The sequence below is a fragment of the Salmo trutta genome, chromosome 22 (assembly GCF_901001165.1).
Source record: "Salmo trutta chromosome 22, fSalTru1.1, whole genome shotgun sequence".
Taxonomy (NCBI): domain Eukaryota; kingdom Metazoa; phylum Chordata; class Actinopteri; order Salmoniformes; family Salmonidae; genus Salmo; species Salmo trutta.
The window spans coordinates 49,390,870-49,408,369 of NC_042978.1; the positions used below are offsets into that span (position 1 = coordinate 49,390,870).

The window sequence follows — 17,500 nt, forward strand, 5'->3', positions numbered from 1 at the left end:
TCTCTCCCTGTCAGAGTGAGTCTAACAAGCCTCTCTATCTCTCTCTCTCTCTCTCTCTCTCTCTCTCTCCCCCTGTCAGAGTGAGTCTAACAAGCCTCTCTCTCTCCCTGTCAGAGTAAGTCTAACAAGCCTCTCTCTCCCTCCCTGTCAGAGTGAGTCTAACAAGCCTCTCTCTCCCTCCCTGTCAGAGTGAGTCTAACAAGCCTCTCTCTCCCTGTCAGAGTGAGTCTAACAAGCCTCTCTCTCCCTGTCAGAGTGAAGCCTAAAGCAGAGGTTCACATGACCATGGTGGCTCCTCCAGTCCTAGTCATGGCTGCAGTGGAGGCTCTACCCTCCCAGGGAGGAGCGGAGAAGCAGGCGGTCTCCTCCCCAGCGCAGCAGCATCTATCCCAGGCTATCCCCTCTAACCTGCTGGCCCCCCGTGGTCCTCCACCCCCATCCCAGCCCAGCACCACTGCCCACCTCTCTGCCCTGCCGGCTGCCATGGCCATGACACCCCCTGGCCCAGCCTCAAGGGCCAATACTGTCGCCTCCCCCACCCAGCCCGCAGCCAGTAGCACGGCAGCATGCAGCGGAGGTTCCGCCCACACAGAGATCAAAATCAAGCAAGAGGCGGAGTCTATGGAGATGTATCGACCAGGTAACCGTGGGAATGTGTGTACGTTTCCATCTCAATTCGTCTTTCCGTAATACCTCACGTCCTTTCTCCTTGCCTGTAGTCCTTCCTGTCGGACCTTGTTCTCCGATACGTTTTTGAGAAAGAGGCGAAGAGAGAGGATGTGAGGTAGGGTTGTGCGATTTTTACGATTGCATCATCTAGCGATGACGGTGTCGACATCGTGATGTCACAAACAATGTTTTAGCATATTTGAATTTGAATGCGCCGCCGCAGTCCAGCAGCACACAGCAGGGTGACATGTAAGTAGAATATTCCAGAATTGCCATAGCCAAAATGTTGAATACATACAGGACCAGTCAAAAGTTTGGACACACCTACTCATTCCAGGGTTTTTCTTTATTTTGACTATTTTCTACATTGTAGATAATAATAGTGAAGACATCAAAACTATGAAATAACACTTATGGAGTCGGGTAGTAACGAAAAAAAGTGTTAAACAAATCAAAATTATATTTTATAGTTTAGATTCTTCAAAGTGCCACTTTTTGCATTGAGTACAGCTTTGCACACTCTTGGCGTTCTCTCAACCAGCTGGGCCCCAAAGTGAAGTACCAGACAAGTGAGCTATACAGGAAGTACCAGATCAATGTGGAGCTATATACAGGAAGTACCAGATCAATGTGGAGCTATATACAGGAAGTACCAGATCAATGTGGAGCTATATACAGGAAGTACCAGATCAATGTGGAGCTATATACAGGAAGTACCAGATCAATGTGGAGCTATATAAAGGAAGTACCAGATCAATGTGCAGCTATAAACAGGAAGTACCAGATCAATGTGGAGCTATATACAGGAAGTACCAGTACCAGATCAATGTGGAGCTATATACAGGAAGTATCAGATCAATGTGGAGCTATATACAGGGAGTACCAGATCAATGTGGAGCTATATACAGGGAGTACCAGATCAATGTGGAGCTATATACAGGGAGTACCAGATCAATGTGGAGCTATATACAGGAAGTACCAGATCAATGTGGAGCTATATACAGGAAGTACCAGATCAATGTGGAGCTATATACAGGAAGTACCAGATCAATGTGGAGCTATATACAGGGAGTACCAGTACCAGATCAATGTGGAGCTATATACAGGAAGTACCAGATCAATGTGGAGCTATATACAGGGAGTACCAGTACCAGATCAATGTGGAGCTATATACAGGAAGTACCAGTACCAGATCAATGTGGAGCTATATACAGGAAGTACCAGATCAATGTGGAGCTATATACAGGGAGTACCAGTACCAGATCAATGTGGAGCTATATACAGGAAGTACCAGATCAATGTGGAGCTATATACAGGGAGTACCAGTACCAGATCAATGTGGAGCTATATACAGGAAGTACCAGATCAATGTGGAGCTATATACAGGAAGTACCAGATCAATGTGGAGCTATATACAGGGAGTACCAGATCAATGTGGAGCTATATACAGGGAGTACCAGTACCAGATCAATGTGGAGCTATATACAGGGAGTACCAGATCAATGTGGAGCTATATACAGGGAGTACCAGTACCAGATCAATGTGGAGCTATATACAGGGAGTACCAGATCAATGTGGAGCTATATACAGGGAGTACCAGATCAATGTGGAGCTATATACAGGGAGTACCAGTTCAATGTGGAGCTATATACAGGGAGTACCAGTACCAGATCAATGTGGAGCTATATACAGGGAGTACCAGATCAATGTGGAGCTATATACAGGGAGTACCAGATCAATGTGGAGCTATATACAGGGAGTACCAGTACCAGATCAATGTGGAGCTATATACAGGGAGTACCAGATCAATGTAGAGCTATATACAGGAAGTACCAGATCAATGTGGAGCTATATACAGGGAGTACCAGATCAATGTGGAGCTATATACAGGGAGTACCAGATCAATGTGGAGCTATATACAGGGAGTACCAGATCAATGTGGAGCTATATACAGGGAGTACCAGATCAATGTGCAGCTATATACAGGGAGTACCAGATCAATGTGCAGCTATATACAGGGAGTACCAGATCAATGTGGAGCTATATACAGGGAGTACCAGATCAATGTGGAGCTATATACAGGAAGTACCAGTACCAGATCAATGTGGAGCTATATACAGGAAGTACCAGATCAATGTGGAGCTATATACAGGGAGTACCAGATCAATGTGGAGCTATATACAGGGAGTACCAGATCAATGTGGAGCTATATACAGGAAGTACCAGATCAATGTGGAGCTATATACAGGAAGTACCAGTACGAGATCAATGTGGATCTATATACAGGAAGTACCAGATCAATGTGGAGCTATATACAGGAAGTACCAGATCAATGTGGAGCTATATACAGGAAGTACCAGATCAATGTGGAGCTATATACAGGGAGTACCAGTACGAGATCAATGTGGATCTATATACAGGAAGTACCAGATCAATGTGGAGCTATATACAGGAAGTACCAGATCAATGTGGAGCTATATACAGGAAGTACCAGATCAATGTGGAGCTATATACAGGAAGTACCAGATCAATGTGGAGCTATATACAGGGAGTACCAGATCAATGTGGAGCTATATACAGGGAGTACCAGATCAATGTGGAGCTATATACAGGGAATACCAGATCAATGTGGAGCTATATACAGGGAATACCAGATCAATGTGGAGCTATATACAGGGAGTACCAGTACCAGATCAATGTGGAGCTATATACAGGAAGTACCAGATCAATGTGGAGCTATATACAGGGAGTACCAGTACCAGATCAATGTGGAGCTATATACAGGGAGTACCAGTACCAGATCAATGTGGAGCTATATACAGGAAGTACCAGATCAATGTGGAGCTATATACAGGGAGTACCAGATCAATGTGGAGCTATATACAGGAAGTACCAGATCAATGTGGAGCTATATACAGAAGGTCCATGATCAATGTGGAGCTATATACAGGAAGTACCAGATCAATGTGGATCTATATACAGGAAGTACCAGATCAATGTGGAGCTATATACAGGGAGTACCAGATCAATGTGGAGCTATATACAGGGAGTACCAATACCAGATCAATGTGGAGCTATATACAGGAAGTACCAGATCAATGTGGAGCTATATACAGGGAGTACCAGTACCAGATCAATGTGGAGCTATATACAGGGAGTACCAGATCAATGTGGAGCTATATACAGGAAGTACCAGTACCAGGTAAATGTGGAGCTATATACAGGAAGTACCAGATCAATGTGGAGCTATATACAGGGAGTACCAGATCAATGTGGAGCTATATACAGGGAGTACCAGATCAATGTGGAGCAATATACAGGGAGTACCAGTACCAGATCAATGTGGAGCTATATACAGGAAGTACCAGTGCCAGATCAATGTGGAGCTATATACAGGGAGTACCAGTACCAGATCAATGTGGATCTATATACAGGAAGTACCAGATCAATGTGGAGCTATATACAGGAAGTACCAGATCAATGTGGAGCTATATACAGGAAGTACCAGATCAATGTGGAGCTATATACAGGAAGTACCAGATCAATGTGGAGCTATATACAGGGAGTACCAGATCAATGTGGAGCTATATACAGGGAGTACCAGATCAATGTGGAGCTATATACAGGGAGTACCAGATCAATGTGGAGCTATATACAGGGAATACCAGATCAATGTGGAGCTATATACAGGGAGTACCAGATCAATGTGGAGCTATATACAGGGAATACCAGATCAATGTGGAGCTATATACAGGGAGTACCAGTACCAGATCAATGTGGAGCTATATACAGGAAGTACCAGATCAATGTGGAGCTATATACAGGGAGTACCAGTACCAGATCAATGTGGAGCTATATACAGGAAGTACCAGATCAATGTGGAGCTATATACAGGGAGTACCAGATCAATGTGGAGCTATATACAGGAAGTACCAGATCAATGTGGATCTATATACAGGAAGTACCAGATCAATGTGGAGCTATATACAGGAAGTACCAGATCAATGTGGAGCTATATACAGGGAGTACCAGATCAATGTGGAGCTATATACAGGGAGTACCAGTACCAGATCAATGTGGAGCTATATACAGGGAGTACCAGATCAATGTGGAGCTATATACAGGGAGTACCAGATCAATGTGGAGCTATATACAGGGAGTACCAGTTCAATGTGGAGCTATATACAGGGAGTACCAGTACCAGATCAATGTGGAGCTATATACAGGGAGTACCAGATCAATGTGGAGCTATATACAGGGAGTACCAGATCAATGTGGAGCTATATACAGGGAGTACCAGTACCAGATCAATGTGGAGCTATATACAGGGAGTACCTGATCAATGTGGAGCTATATACAGGGAGTACCAGATCAATGTAGAGCTTTATACAGGAAGTACCAGATCAATGTGGAGCTATATACAGGGAGTACCAGATCAATGTGGAGCTATATACAGGGAGTACCAGATCAATGTGGAGCTATATACAGGGAGTACCAGATCAATGTGGAGCTATATACAGGGAGTACCAGATCAATGTGCAGCTATATACAGGGAGTACCAGATCAATGTGGAGCTATATACAGGGAGTACCAGATCAATGTGGAGCTATATACAGGAAGTACCAGTACCAGATCAATGTGGAGCTATATACAGGAAGTACCAGATCAATGTGGAGCTATATACAGGGAGTACCAGATCAATGTGGAGCTATATACAGGGAGTACCAGATCAATGTGGATCTATATACAGGAAGTACCAGATCAATGTGGAGCTATATACAGGGAGTACCAGATCAATGTGGAGCTATATACAGGAAGTACCAGATCAATGTGGAGCTATATACAGGGAGTACCAGTACGAGATCAATGTGGATCTATATACAGGAAGTACCAGATCAATGTGGAGCTATATACAGGAAGTACCAGATCAATGTGGAGCTATATACAGGAAGTACCAGATCAATGTGGAGCTATATACAGGGAGTACCAGATCAATGTGGAGCTATATACAGGGAGTACCAGATCAATGTGGAGCTATATACAGGAAGTACCAGTACCAGATCAATGTGGAGCTATATACAGGAAGTACCAGATCAATGTGGAGCTATATACAGGGAGTACCAGATCAATGTGGATCTATATACAGGAAGTACCAGATCAATGTGGAGCTATATACAGGAAGTACCAGATCAATGTGGAGCTATATACAGGGAGTACCAGATCAATGTGGAGCTATATACAGGAAGTACCAGATCAATGTGGAGCTATATACAGGGAGGACCAGTACGAGATCAATGTGGATCTATATACAGGAAGTACCAGATCAATGTGGAGCTATATACAGGAAGTACCAGATCAATGTGGAGCTATATACATGAAGTACCAGATCAATGTGGAGCTATATACAGGGAGTACCAGATCAATGTGGAGCTATATACAGGAAGTACCAGTACCAGATCAATGTGGAGCTATATACAGGAAGTACCAGATCAATGTGGAGCTATATACAGGGAGTACCAGATCAATGTGGAGCTATATACAGGGAGTACCAGTACCAGATCAATGTGGAGCTATATACAGGGAGTACCAGTACCAGATCAATGTGGATCTATATACAGGAAGTACCAGATCAATGTGGAGCTATATACAGGAAGTACCAGATCAATGTGGAGCTATATACAGGGAGTACCAGATCAATGTGGAGCTATATACAGGGAGTACCAGATCAATGTGGAGCTATATACAGGGAATACCAGATCAATGTGGAGCTATATACAGGGAGTACCAGATCAATGTGGAGCTATATACAGGAAGTACCAGTACCAGAGCAATGTGGAGCTATATACAGGAAGTACCAGATCAATGTGGAGCTATATACAGGGAGTACCAGTACCAGATCAATGTGGAGCTATATACAGGAAGTACCAGATCAATGTGGAGCTATATACAGGGAGTACCAGATCAATGTGGAGCTATATACAGGAAGTACCAGATCAATGTGGAGCTATATACAGGAAGTACCAGATCAATGTGGAGCTATATACAGGAAGTACCAGATCAATGTGGAGCTATATACAGGGAGTACCAGATCAATGTGGAGCTATATACAGGAAGTACCAGATCAATGTGGAGCTATATACAGGGAGTACCAGATCAATGTGGAGCTATATACAGGGAGTACCAGATCAATGTGGAGCTATATACAGGGAGTACCAGATCAATGTGGAGCTATATACAGGGAGTACCAGTACCAGATCAATGTGGAGCTATATACAGGGAGTACCAGTACCAGATCAATGTGGAGCTATATACAGGAAGTACCAGTGCCAGATCAATGTGGAGCTATATACAGGGAGTACCAGTACCAGATCAATGTGGATCTATATACAGGAAGTACCAGATCAATGTGGAGCTATATACAGGAAGTACCAGATCAATGTGGAGCTATATACAGGGAGTACCAGTACCAGATCAATGTGGAGCTATATACAGGAAGTACCAGATCAATGTGGAGCTATATACAGGGAGTACCAGTACCAGATCAATGTGGAGCTATATACAGGGAGTACCAGATCAATGTGGAGCTTTATACAGGGAAGTACCAGATCAATGTGGAGCTATATACAGGAAGTACCAGATCATGTGGAGCTATATACAGGGAGTACCAGATCAATGTGGAGCTATATACAGGGAATACCAGATCAATGTGGAGCTATATACAGGGAGTACCAGATCAATGTGGAGCTATATACAGGGAGTACCAGATCAATGTGGAGCTATATACAGGGAGTACCAGATCAATGTGGAGCTATATACAGGGAGTACCAGATCAATGTGGAGCTATATACAGGGAGTACCAGATCAATGTGGAGCTATATACAGGGAGTACCAGTACCAGATCAATGTGGAGCTATATACAGGAAGTACCAGTGCCAGATCAATGTGGAGCTATATACAGGGAGTACCAGTACCAGATCAATGTGGATCTATATACAGGAAGTACCAGATCAATGTGGAGCTATATACAGGAAGTACCAGATCAATGTGGAGCTATATACAGGGAGTACCAGTACCAGATCAATGTGGAGCTATATACAGGAAGTACCAGATCAATGTGGAGCTATATACAGGGAGTACCAGTACCAGATCAATGTGGAGCTATATACAGGGAGTACCAGATCAATGTGGAGCTTTATACAGGAAGTACCAGATCAATGTGGAGCTATATACAGGAAGTACCAGATCAATGTGGAGCTATATACAGGGAGTACCAGATCAATGTGGAGCTATATACAGGGAATACCAGATCAATGTGGAGCTATATACAGGGAGTACCAGATCAATGTGGAGCTATATACAGGGAGTACCAGATCAATGTGGAGCTATATACAGGGAGTACCAGATCAATGTGGAGCTATATACAGGGAGTACCAGATCAATGTGGAGCTATATACAGGGAGTACCAGTACCAGATCAATGTGGAGCTATATACAGGAAGTACCAGTGCCAGATCAATGTGGAGCTATATACAGGGAGTACCAGTACCAGATCAATGTGGATCTATATACAGGAAGTACCAGATCAATGTGGAGCTATATACAGGAAGTACCAGATCAATGTGGAGCTATATACAGGGAGTACCAGTACCAGATCAATGTGGAGCTATATACAGGAAGTACCAGATCAATGTGGAGCTATATACAGGGAGTACCAGTACCAGATCAATGTGGAGCTATATACAGGGAGTACCAGATCAATGTGGAGCTTTATACAGGAAGTACCAGATCAATGTGGAGCTATATACAGGAAGTACCAGATCAATGTGGAGCTATATACAGGGAGTACCAGATCAATGTGGAGCTATATACAGGGAATACCAGATCAATGTGGAGCTATATACAGGGAGTACCAGATCAATGTGGAGCTATATACAGGGAGTACCAGATCAATGTGGAGCTATATACAGGGAGTACCAGATCAATGTGGAGCTATATACAGGGAGTACCAGATCAATGTGGAGCTATATACAGGGAATACCAGATCAATGTGGAGCTATATACAGGGAGTACCAGTACCAGATCAATGTGGATCTATGTACAGGAAGTACCAGATCAATGTGGAGCTATATACAGGGAGTACCAGTTCCAGATCAATGTGGAGCTATATACAGGAAGTACCAGATCAATGTGGAGCTATATACAGGGAGTACCAGATCAATGTGGAGCTATATACAGGAAGTACCAGATCAATGTGGAGCTATATACAGAAGTACCAGATCAATGTGGAGCTATATACAGGAAGTACCAGATCAATGTGGAGCTATATACAGGGAGTACCAGATCAATGTGGAGCTATATACAGGAAGTACCAGATCAATGTGGAGCTATATACAGGAAGTACCAGATCAATGTGGAGCTATATACAGGAAGTACCAGATCAATGTGGAGCTATATACAGGGAGTACCAGTACCAGATCAATGTGGAGCTATATACAGGGAGTACCAGATCAATGTGGAGCTATATACAGGGAGTACCAGATCAATGTGGAGCTATATACAGGAAGTACCAGATCAATGTGGAGCTATATACAGGGAGTACCAGATCAACTCTTAAATATCACGTGTCAGCTGCTCTTAAACAGCACCTGGGCCAGCACAGGTGAAAGTAGATAATTTCTTACTGATGTGGGACACTCAAGAGCGCACACGCATTTTTAAATTCTACAAAAAATGACGGGGTAGTCTACTCTCCTGACACTGACAAACAGATGTTGTCTGATCCATATAATCGGCCTGCGAAGAGGAGAGACACAAATACAATATGACGTGCATCTAACCTGGAAATGATTGTCCAACAACAAACAGAAGTGGTACCGATGATAGAGGTAGAATAAGCTCACTCCTCTGCTGCCAGTAAGGCTACTATTCGTTCAATTAAGTTGAGGATTTTGGAGTCTGTCATCTTTTTTTAAGAACAGTAGCCATTTGCTTTCCAAACAGTTATTCAGCGATTTTTTTTTTTTTTTTTTTATTTACATTTTTTTTGTATTTTTGTATTTTTTTAAATATATTTTTATTTGATTTATTTGTTTGTTTTTATTAGTACTTTTTTTTTATTATATTTTTATTTATTTATTTTATATATATATATATATATATATATATATATATATATATATATATATATATATATATATATATATATATATATATATATATATATAAATTATTATTATTGTTTTTTAATATATATATATTTTTTAAAATATTGCGATATGCCTGGCCGGTTCTCTCTGCTTTTCGCTGACAGTCACAACTCAACAATCATCTATTTGGTATGTGTGTGCGCTGCCCTAAATGCCGGCCGTTCCGACTGTAGTCGGTGCAATTTATGGTGCGATTAGCTACATGCTAATTGGGGCTTACATTAGAATTTATTTTTGATTGTTCAGGTTCACCATCAGCTTTTAGTAGTTTTGCTTGAAACGATCAGTATAGGGCTAGGAATTGCCAGGGACCTCGCGATCCGATATTATCACAATGCTTTGGTGCCGATACGATGTATTGCGATTCGATACTGTGGCTTTAATGTGATTCGATGTTCCAAATATATTTCTCCCCATATGTCTGCTGCATAGAGACGAGAGAACCAGGAGAAAATACGTTTTGATGGACATGGAAATAAAAGTGCTGAAAACTCATATCATTCGGCCTGAAACTGCTAAACAGGCGGAGACCAAGTCAGCCATTGTTATTTTTCAGACTTAACTAAGGCAGGCTGTACTATGGTTACTAAGGCAGGCTGTACTATGGTTACTAAGGCAGGCTGTACTATAGTTACTCAGGCAGGCTGTACTATAGTTACTCAGGCAGGCTGTACTATAGTTACTCAGGCAGGCTGTACTATAGTTACTCAGTGAAGGCTGTACTATAGTTACTAAGGCAGGCTGTACTATAGTTACTAAGGCAGGCTGTACTATAGTTACTAAGGCAGGCTGTACTATAGTTACTAAGGCAGGCTGTACTATGGTTACTCAGTGAAGGCAGGCTGTACTATAGTTACTAAGGCAGGCTGTACTATAGTTACTAAGGCAGGCTGTACTATAGTTACTAAGGCAGGCTGTACTATAGTTACTAAGGCAGGCTGTACTATAGTTACTAAGGCAGGCTGTACTATAGTTACTAAGGCAGGCTGTACTATGGTTACTAAGGCAGGCTGTACTATAGTTACTAAGGCAGGCTGTACTATGGTTACTAAGGCAGGCTGTACTATGGTTACTAAGGCAGGCTGTACTATGGTTACTCAGTGAAGGCAGGCTGTACTATAGTTACTAAGGCAGGCTGTACTATGGTTACTCAGGCAGGCTGTTCTATGGTTACTAAGGCAGGCTGTACTATGGTTACTCAGTGAAGGCAGGCTGTACTATGGTTACTCAGGCAGGCTGTACTATGGTTACTCAGGCAGGCTGTACTATGGTTACTCAGGCAGGCTGTACTATGGTTACTCAGGCAGGCTGTACTATGGTTACTCAGTGAAGGCAGGCTGTACTATGGTTACTCAGTGAAGGCAGGCTGTACTATGGTTACTCAGTGAAGGCAGGCTGTACTATGGTTACTCAGTGAAGGCAGGCTGTACTATGGTTACTCAGTGAAGGCTGTACTATGGTTACTAAGGCAGGCTGTACTATGGTTACTAAGGCAGGCTGTACTATGGTTACTAAGGCAGGCTGTACTATGGTTACTCAGTGAAGGCAGGCTGTACTATGGTTACTCAGTGAAGGCAGGCTGTACTATGGTTACTCAGTGAAGGCTGTACTATGGTTACTCAGTGAAGGCAGACTGTACGTCTGTGTTTACCCAGATTATCAAGATGAAATAACACTATCCTACACTTGATTCGGCTATAGTATTCGTTTTTAAAATGTAGGCTAATATAACTGATATCTGAGTATTTTTATGGACCAGAGAAACAGCCCTACCAATGTGAAAATCATCTTGCAGCCTTGACAAACAAAATAACTAGGCCTAATACTGTTTTGAACATTTATTTAATGAGATTGTTTTTGGCTTTTGTAACAATTTTAAATAAGAATGACATTATGCACTAAATTCTACTGTATATTGCGTTCATCCCGCCAATTGACCCCCTTTCCCAGAAAACAAAAATACACAATGCAATCATATATCAATGACTGGACGATGTGTCATTCTAGACATCGCCAAACCCTAATGTGAGGATTCCAGGCAAGATTAATTGTGAAAGTTCTCCAGTCCCATCTATCTTTCTTAACCTCCCTGGGCAAACGTCCCACCTAGTCAACAGCCAGTGGAATTGCGTGGCGCGAAATACAAATACCTCATAAATGCTATAACTTCAATTTCTCAAACATATGACTATTTTACACCATTTTAAAGACAAGACTCTCGTTAATCTAACCACATTGTCCGATTTCAAAAAGGCTTTACAGCGAAAGCAAAACATTAGATTATGTCAGGAGAGTACCCTGCCAAAAATAATCACACAGTCATTTTCAAAGCAAGCATATATGTCACAAAAACCAAAACCACAGCTAAATGCAGCACTGACCTTTGATCTTCATCAGATGACAACCCTAGGACATTATGTTATACAATACATCCATGTTTTGTTCAATCAAGTTCATATTTATATCAAAAACCAGCTTTTTACATTAGCATGTGACGTTCAGAACTCACTTCCGGTGAATTTACTAAATTACTCACGATTAACGTTCACAAAATACATAATTATTTTAAGAATTATAGATACAGAACTCCTTTATGCAATCGCGGTGTCAGATTTTAAAATAGCTTTTCGGCGAAAGCACATTTTGCAATATTCTGAGTACATAGCGCGGCCATCACGGCTAGCTAATTTGACACCCACCAAGTTTGGCCCTCACTGAACTCAGATTTACTATAAGAACAATTGGATTACCTTTGCTGTTCTTCGTCAGAATGCACTCCCAGGACTTCTACTTCAACAACAAATGTTGTTTTGGTTCCAAATAATCCATAGTTATATTGAAATACCTCCGTTTTGTTCGTGCGTTCAGGTCAGTATCCGAAGGGTGACGCGCGAGCGCATTTCGTGACAAAACATTTCATAATATTCCATTACCGTACTTCGAAGCATATCAAACGCTGTTTAAAATCCATTTTTATGCTATTTTTCTTGTAAAATAGCGATAATATTCCAACCGGGCGACGTTGTATTCATTCAAAGGCTGAAAGACAAAAATTGAGAATTCTCATGAACGCGCATCTCCAGTGTCACTGTTCCCAGCCTGACCACTCACAAACAGAGCTGCTGTACTTAGCCCAGAGACTGCAGACACCCCATTACACTTTCTGGCGCCTTCTGAGAGCCAATGGAAGCCTTAGAAAATGTCACGTTACAGCAGAGATGCTGTATTTTCGATAGAGATGCCACAGAAGGAGAACAAATTGTCAGACAGGGCACTTCCTGTATGGAATCTTCTCAGGTTTTCGCCTGCCATATGAGTTCTGTTATACTCACAGACACCATTCAACAGTTTTAGAAACTTTTTAGTGTTTTCTATCCAAATCTACTAATTATATGCATATTCTCGTTTCTGGGCATTAGTAGTAACCAGTTTAAATCGGTTACGTTTTTTATCCGGCCGTGCAAATACTGCCCCCTAGCCCCAACAGGTTTTAAACAAGGAAATAAAACTGGTTGACATGCCTGTACTGTGATTTTACATGTCTGTCTCTCCTCTCCTCTCCTCAGTGCCCCAGCCCTCGGCGAACTCAGGCCTCAGCACCCAGCCCCACCAGGCCAGGTCCCTTCACGGGGCCCCCTCATCAGGGGACCTGGTTCCTGGTGCCTCCCCCAGGAAGAAGCCCCGTAAGCAGCAGCACGTCATTTCCACAGAAGAGACTGAGATGGTGGAGACCAACAGTACAGATGAGGACAGGGCTATGGGCCACAGGCCCCTGGGCAGCAGGGCTAAGAGGAGAGAGTCCCCTCCCAGGGAGTATGTGGGTGGGTGACTACCCCTATACCATGCGCAGTTGCACTCGCCAGGGTGGTGTCAATTCCATTTCAGTCAATTCAGGAAGTAAAGTGAAATTACAAGTAGTAGCAGTTGTGATACTAGTGCTTTGCTGTGATCATGTCTCAGATGAGGAAGGGGTGCGTTACGTCCCTGTCAGGCCACGCCCACCTGTCACTCTGCTGCGTCACTATAGGAACCCCTGGAAGGCAGCCTATCACCACTTCCAGAGGTACAGCGACATCCGGATCAAAGGTCAGTATTGGTCCAATCAGAACGCTGAACAAAAACTATGCTCTGATTTTTGTATTTTATTTTGTAATTTCTCAGAACGTTTTTTTCCTACATCTTATGAAGAGGTTCTGACTAGCAAAGATGGTGTATTTGATTAAATATGTTCTGGAACGCATATAAGGTGTTATAAGCATGTGTGAGCCTTTATAATGTGTTATTATGAGGCTTCTAATATTATGTCGCTCTAAGTATGTTACTATGAACTTATTTTACTCACTGATTTAGAACTCTGGTTGTATATGTCAGAGGATAAGTTGTTATAAGCATGTATAAGCTTTTAGGTCCCGCTTTAAATGACATTCAGCTTATAAATGCTTCGTAATGCCTTCATAAGCACTACATAAATGTGTTACAAAGCATCTATAACCGTATGTCATGCTTTATAAAGGGTTCATAAATGTGGCATAACTGTGTGATGTGATCACCAATGTCAAATGTGACGTAACCCACTATGTCAACTATGATATAATGGTGTGCTTTATAAAGGGTGACGTGTTGTGCTGAAGGACGGCACACTCTTTGAAGTGATGTTAGTCACATTACAGCTAATCTCATTCCCAGACACTTCCAACCACGTGTGCGGAAGGTCTGATGGACCGACGCATGAAACCTGGCCTTTATTAGTTACGGTTACGTTTAAATTAACATTTTGTGGAAATGCGCCGAGTTTAGCAATAATTCAGACTTTTTGACTGTGTTAACTAGTGACTGACACATTCTTTACTCAGTAAGGTCACTCCTATACAATTCTATGGTCACTCCCACTAAGGTCATCTCTGAATGATTGATATCCCAGGCTCATACACTGAGTATTACAAAACATGCTATAGACTGACCAGGTGAATCCAGGTGAAAGCTATGATCCCTTATTGATGTCACTTGTTAAATCCACTTCAATCAGTGTAGATGAAGGGGAGGAGACAGGTTAAAGAAGGTTTTTTTAAGCCCTGTGACAATTGAGACATGGATTGTGTACGTGTGCCATTCAGAGGGTGAATGGGCAAGACAAAAGATTTAAGTACCTTTGAACGGGGTAAGGTAGTAGGTGCAGTCAAGAACTGCAACGCTGCTGGGTTTTTCACGCTCAACAGTTTCCCATGTGTATCAAAAATGGTCCACCACCCAGAGGACATCCAGCCAACTTGACACAACTGTAGGAGCATTGGAGTCAACATGGGCCAGCATCCCTGTGGAACGCTTTCGACACCTTGTAGAGTCCAACTCAATATTAGAAAAGTGTTCCTCAGTCAGGTCTTTAACAGAACAATATAACTATCCACGGTGCTGGACCCAGTCAGGTCTTTAACAGAACAATATAACTATCCATACCTCACGGTGCTGGACCCAGTCAGGTCTATAACAGAACAATATAACTATCCATACCTCACGGTGCTGGACCCAGTCAGGTCTTTAACAGAACAATATAACTATCCATACCTCACGGTGCTGGACCCAGTCAGGTCTATAACAGAACAATATAACTATCCATACCTCACGGTGCTGGACCCAGTCAGGTCTTTAACAGAACAATATAACTATCCACGGTGCTGGACCCAGTCAGGTCTTTAACAGAACAATATAACTATCCATACCTCATGGTGCTGGACCCAGTCAGGTCTTTAACAGAACAATATAACTATCCACGGTGCTGGACCCAGTCAGGTCTTTAACAGAACAATATAACTATCCATACCTCACGGTGCTGGACCCAGTCAGGTCTTTAACAGAACAATATAACTATCCACGGTGCTGGACCCAGTCAGGTCTTTAACAGAACAGTATAATGAGCTGTACCACATGGTGCTGGACCCAGTCTGGTCTATAACACATCCACTCCCCTGCTGAAAGATCAGCCATGTTGGCACCATTGTAACAGGTTGTAATCAAGCCCTGGTCTCCAGCATGGGAACAGAATAGGTAGTCTGTAGTCTCAGGTACTGTAGAACTGCTCCAGATCAACTGGGTTCTGGCACGCACACACACACACACACCTCTCAGAGCAGCCTACAGGGTGTGCTGCAGTAAAAGTATTGTAGGGGAATACTCAGTAGGCTCAGTAGAATGACGTGGTCATTTCATATGAGGCTCTGAATAGTAGTATTGCTGACCCATTCCTTTGGTGGCCACAATGCCAGTCACTGTCAAGGAAGAAGGCTAAAAACAGCTTTTAAAAGGCCTCGACAATGGTTTTTTTTGTTGTTGCTATGCATGACTGCGCTTTAGAGTTATCCTGCAGCACAGCATTGTGGGGGAAGTTGAGGTCAGGATTAATATTGACTACACAACAAAGAGTGAAAGAAGTTTGACCATCCGAGAAATGTTTTAGAGTAATAGAACTATATGCAATTTAGCGAACTCTTTTATCCAAAGCGACTTAGTCATGTGTGAATCCATTTTTACATATATGGGTGGTCCTGGGAATGGATCCCACTATTCTGGTGTTACAGTGCTCTATCAAGATGCATGATGGGTTCTAAATGCTTTGTGAAGCCTCAATTTAATGATTTACAAGGTCTTTATTAAATCAAAATCAAATCAAATCAAATTTATTTATATAGCCCTTCGTACATCAGCTGAAATCTCAAAGTGCTGTACAGAAACCCAGCCTAAAACCCCAAACAGCAAGCAATGCATGTGAAAGAAGCACGGTGGCTGGGAAAAACTCCCTAGGAAAAACTCCTGAGAAAGGCCAAAAACCTAGGAAGAAACCTAGAGAGGAACCAGGCTATGAGGGGTGGCCAGTCCTCTTATGGCTGTGCCGGGTGGATATTATAACAGAACATGGTCAAGATGTTAAAATGTTCGTAAATGACCAGCATGGTCAAATAATAATAATCATAGTAATTGTCGAGGGTGCAACAAGCACGTCCGGTGAACAGGTCAGGGTTCCGTAGCCGCAGGCAGAACAGTTGAAACTGGAGCAGCAGCATGGCCAGGTGGACTGGGGACAGCAAGGAGTCATCATGCCAGGTAGTCCTGAGGCATGGTCCTAGGGCTCAGGTCCTCAGAGAGAAAGAAAGAAAGAGAGAAAGAGAGAATTAGAGAGAGCATATTTACATTCACACAGGACACCGGATAAGACAAGAGAATACTCCAGATGTAACAGACTGACCCTAGCCCCCCGACACAAACTACTGCAGCATAAATACTGGAGGCTGAGACAGGAGGGATCAGAAGACACTGTGGCCCCATCCGATGATACCCCCGGACAGGGCCAAACAGGCAGGATATAACCCCACCCACTTTGCCAAAGCACAGCCCCCACACCACTAGAGGGATATCTACAACCACCAACTTACCGTCCGAAGACAAGGCCGAGTATAGCCCACAAAGATCTCCGCCACGGCACAACCCAAGGGGGGGGCGCCAACCCAGACAGGAAGACCACGTCAGTGGCTCAACCTACTCAAGTGACGCACCCCTCCCATGGACGGCATGGAAGAACACCAGTAAGTCAGTGACTCAGCCCCTGTAAAAGGGTTAGAGGCAGAGAATCCCAGT

The 17,500-nt window shown here is 42.9% G+C and overlaps 1 protein-coding gene across 5 annotated transcripts in view; it reads left to right on the top strand.

Moving 5' to 3' along the window:
- Window positions 1-17,500, top strand: part of LOC115158892 (histone deacetylase complex subunit SAP130) — a 71,280-nt gene that overhangs the window by 36,260 nt on the left and 17,520 nt on the right. For 3 of the 5 annotated variants that reach the window (XM_029708310.1, XM_029708311.1, XM_029708312.1), the window contains exons 16-18: window positions 255-640; window positions 13,441-13,695; window positions 13,835-13,960. In XM_029708310.1, coding sequence (XP_029564170.1) covers window positions 255-640; window positions 13,441-13,695; window positions 13,835-13,960 — 767 coding nt within the window. Of the gene's footprint in view, window positions 1-254; window positions 655-13,440; window positions 13,696-13,834; window positions 13,961-17,500 lie in introns of all 5 variants that reach the window. The other 2 variants (XR_003868768.1, XM_029708313.1) reach the window with 1 other exon arrangement.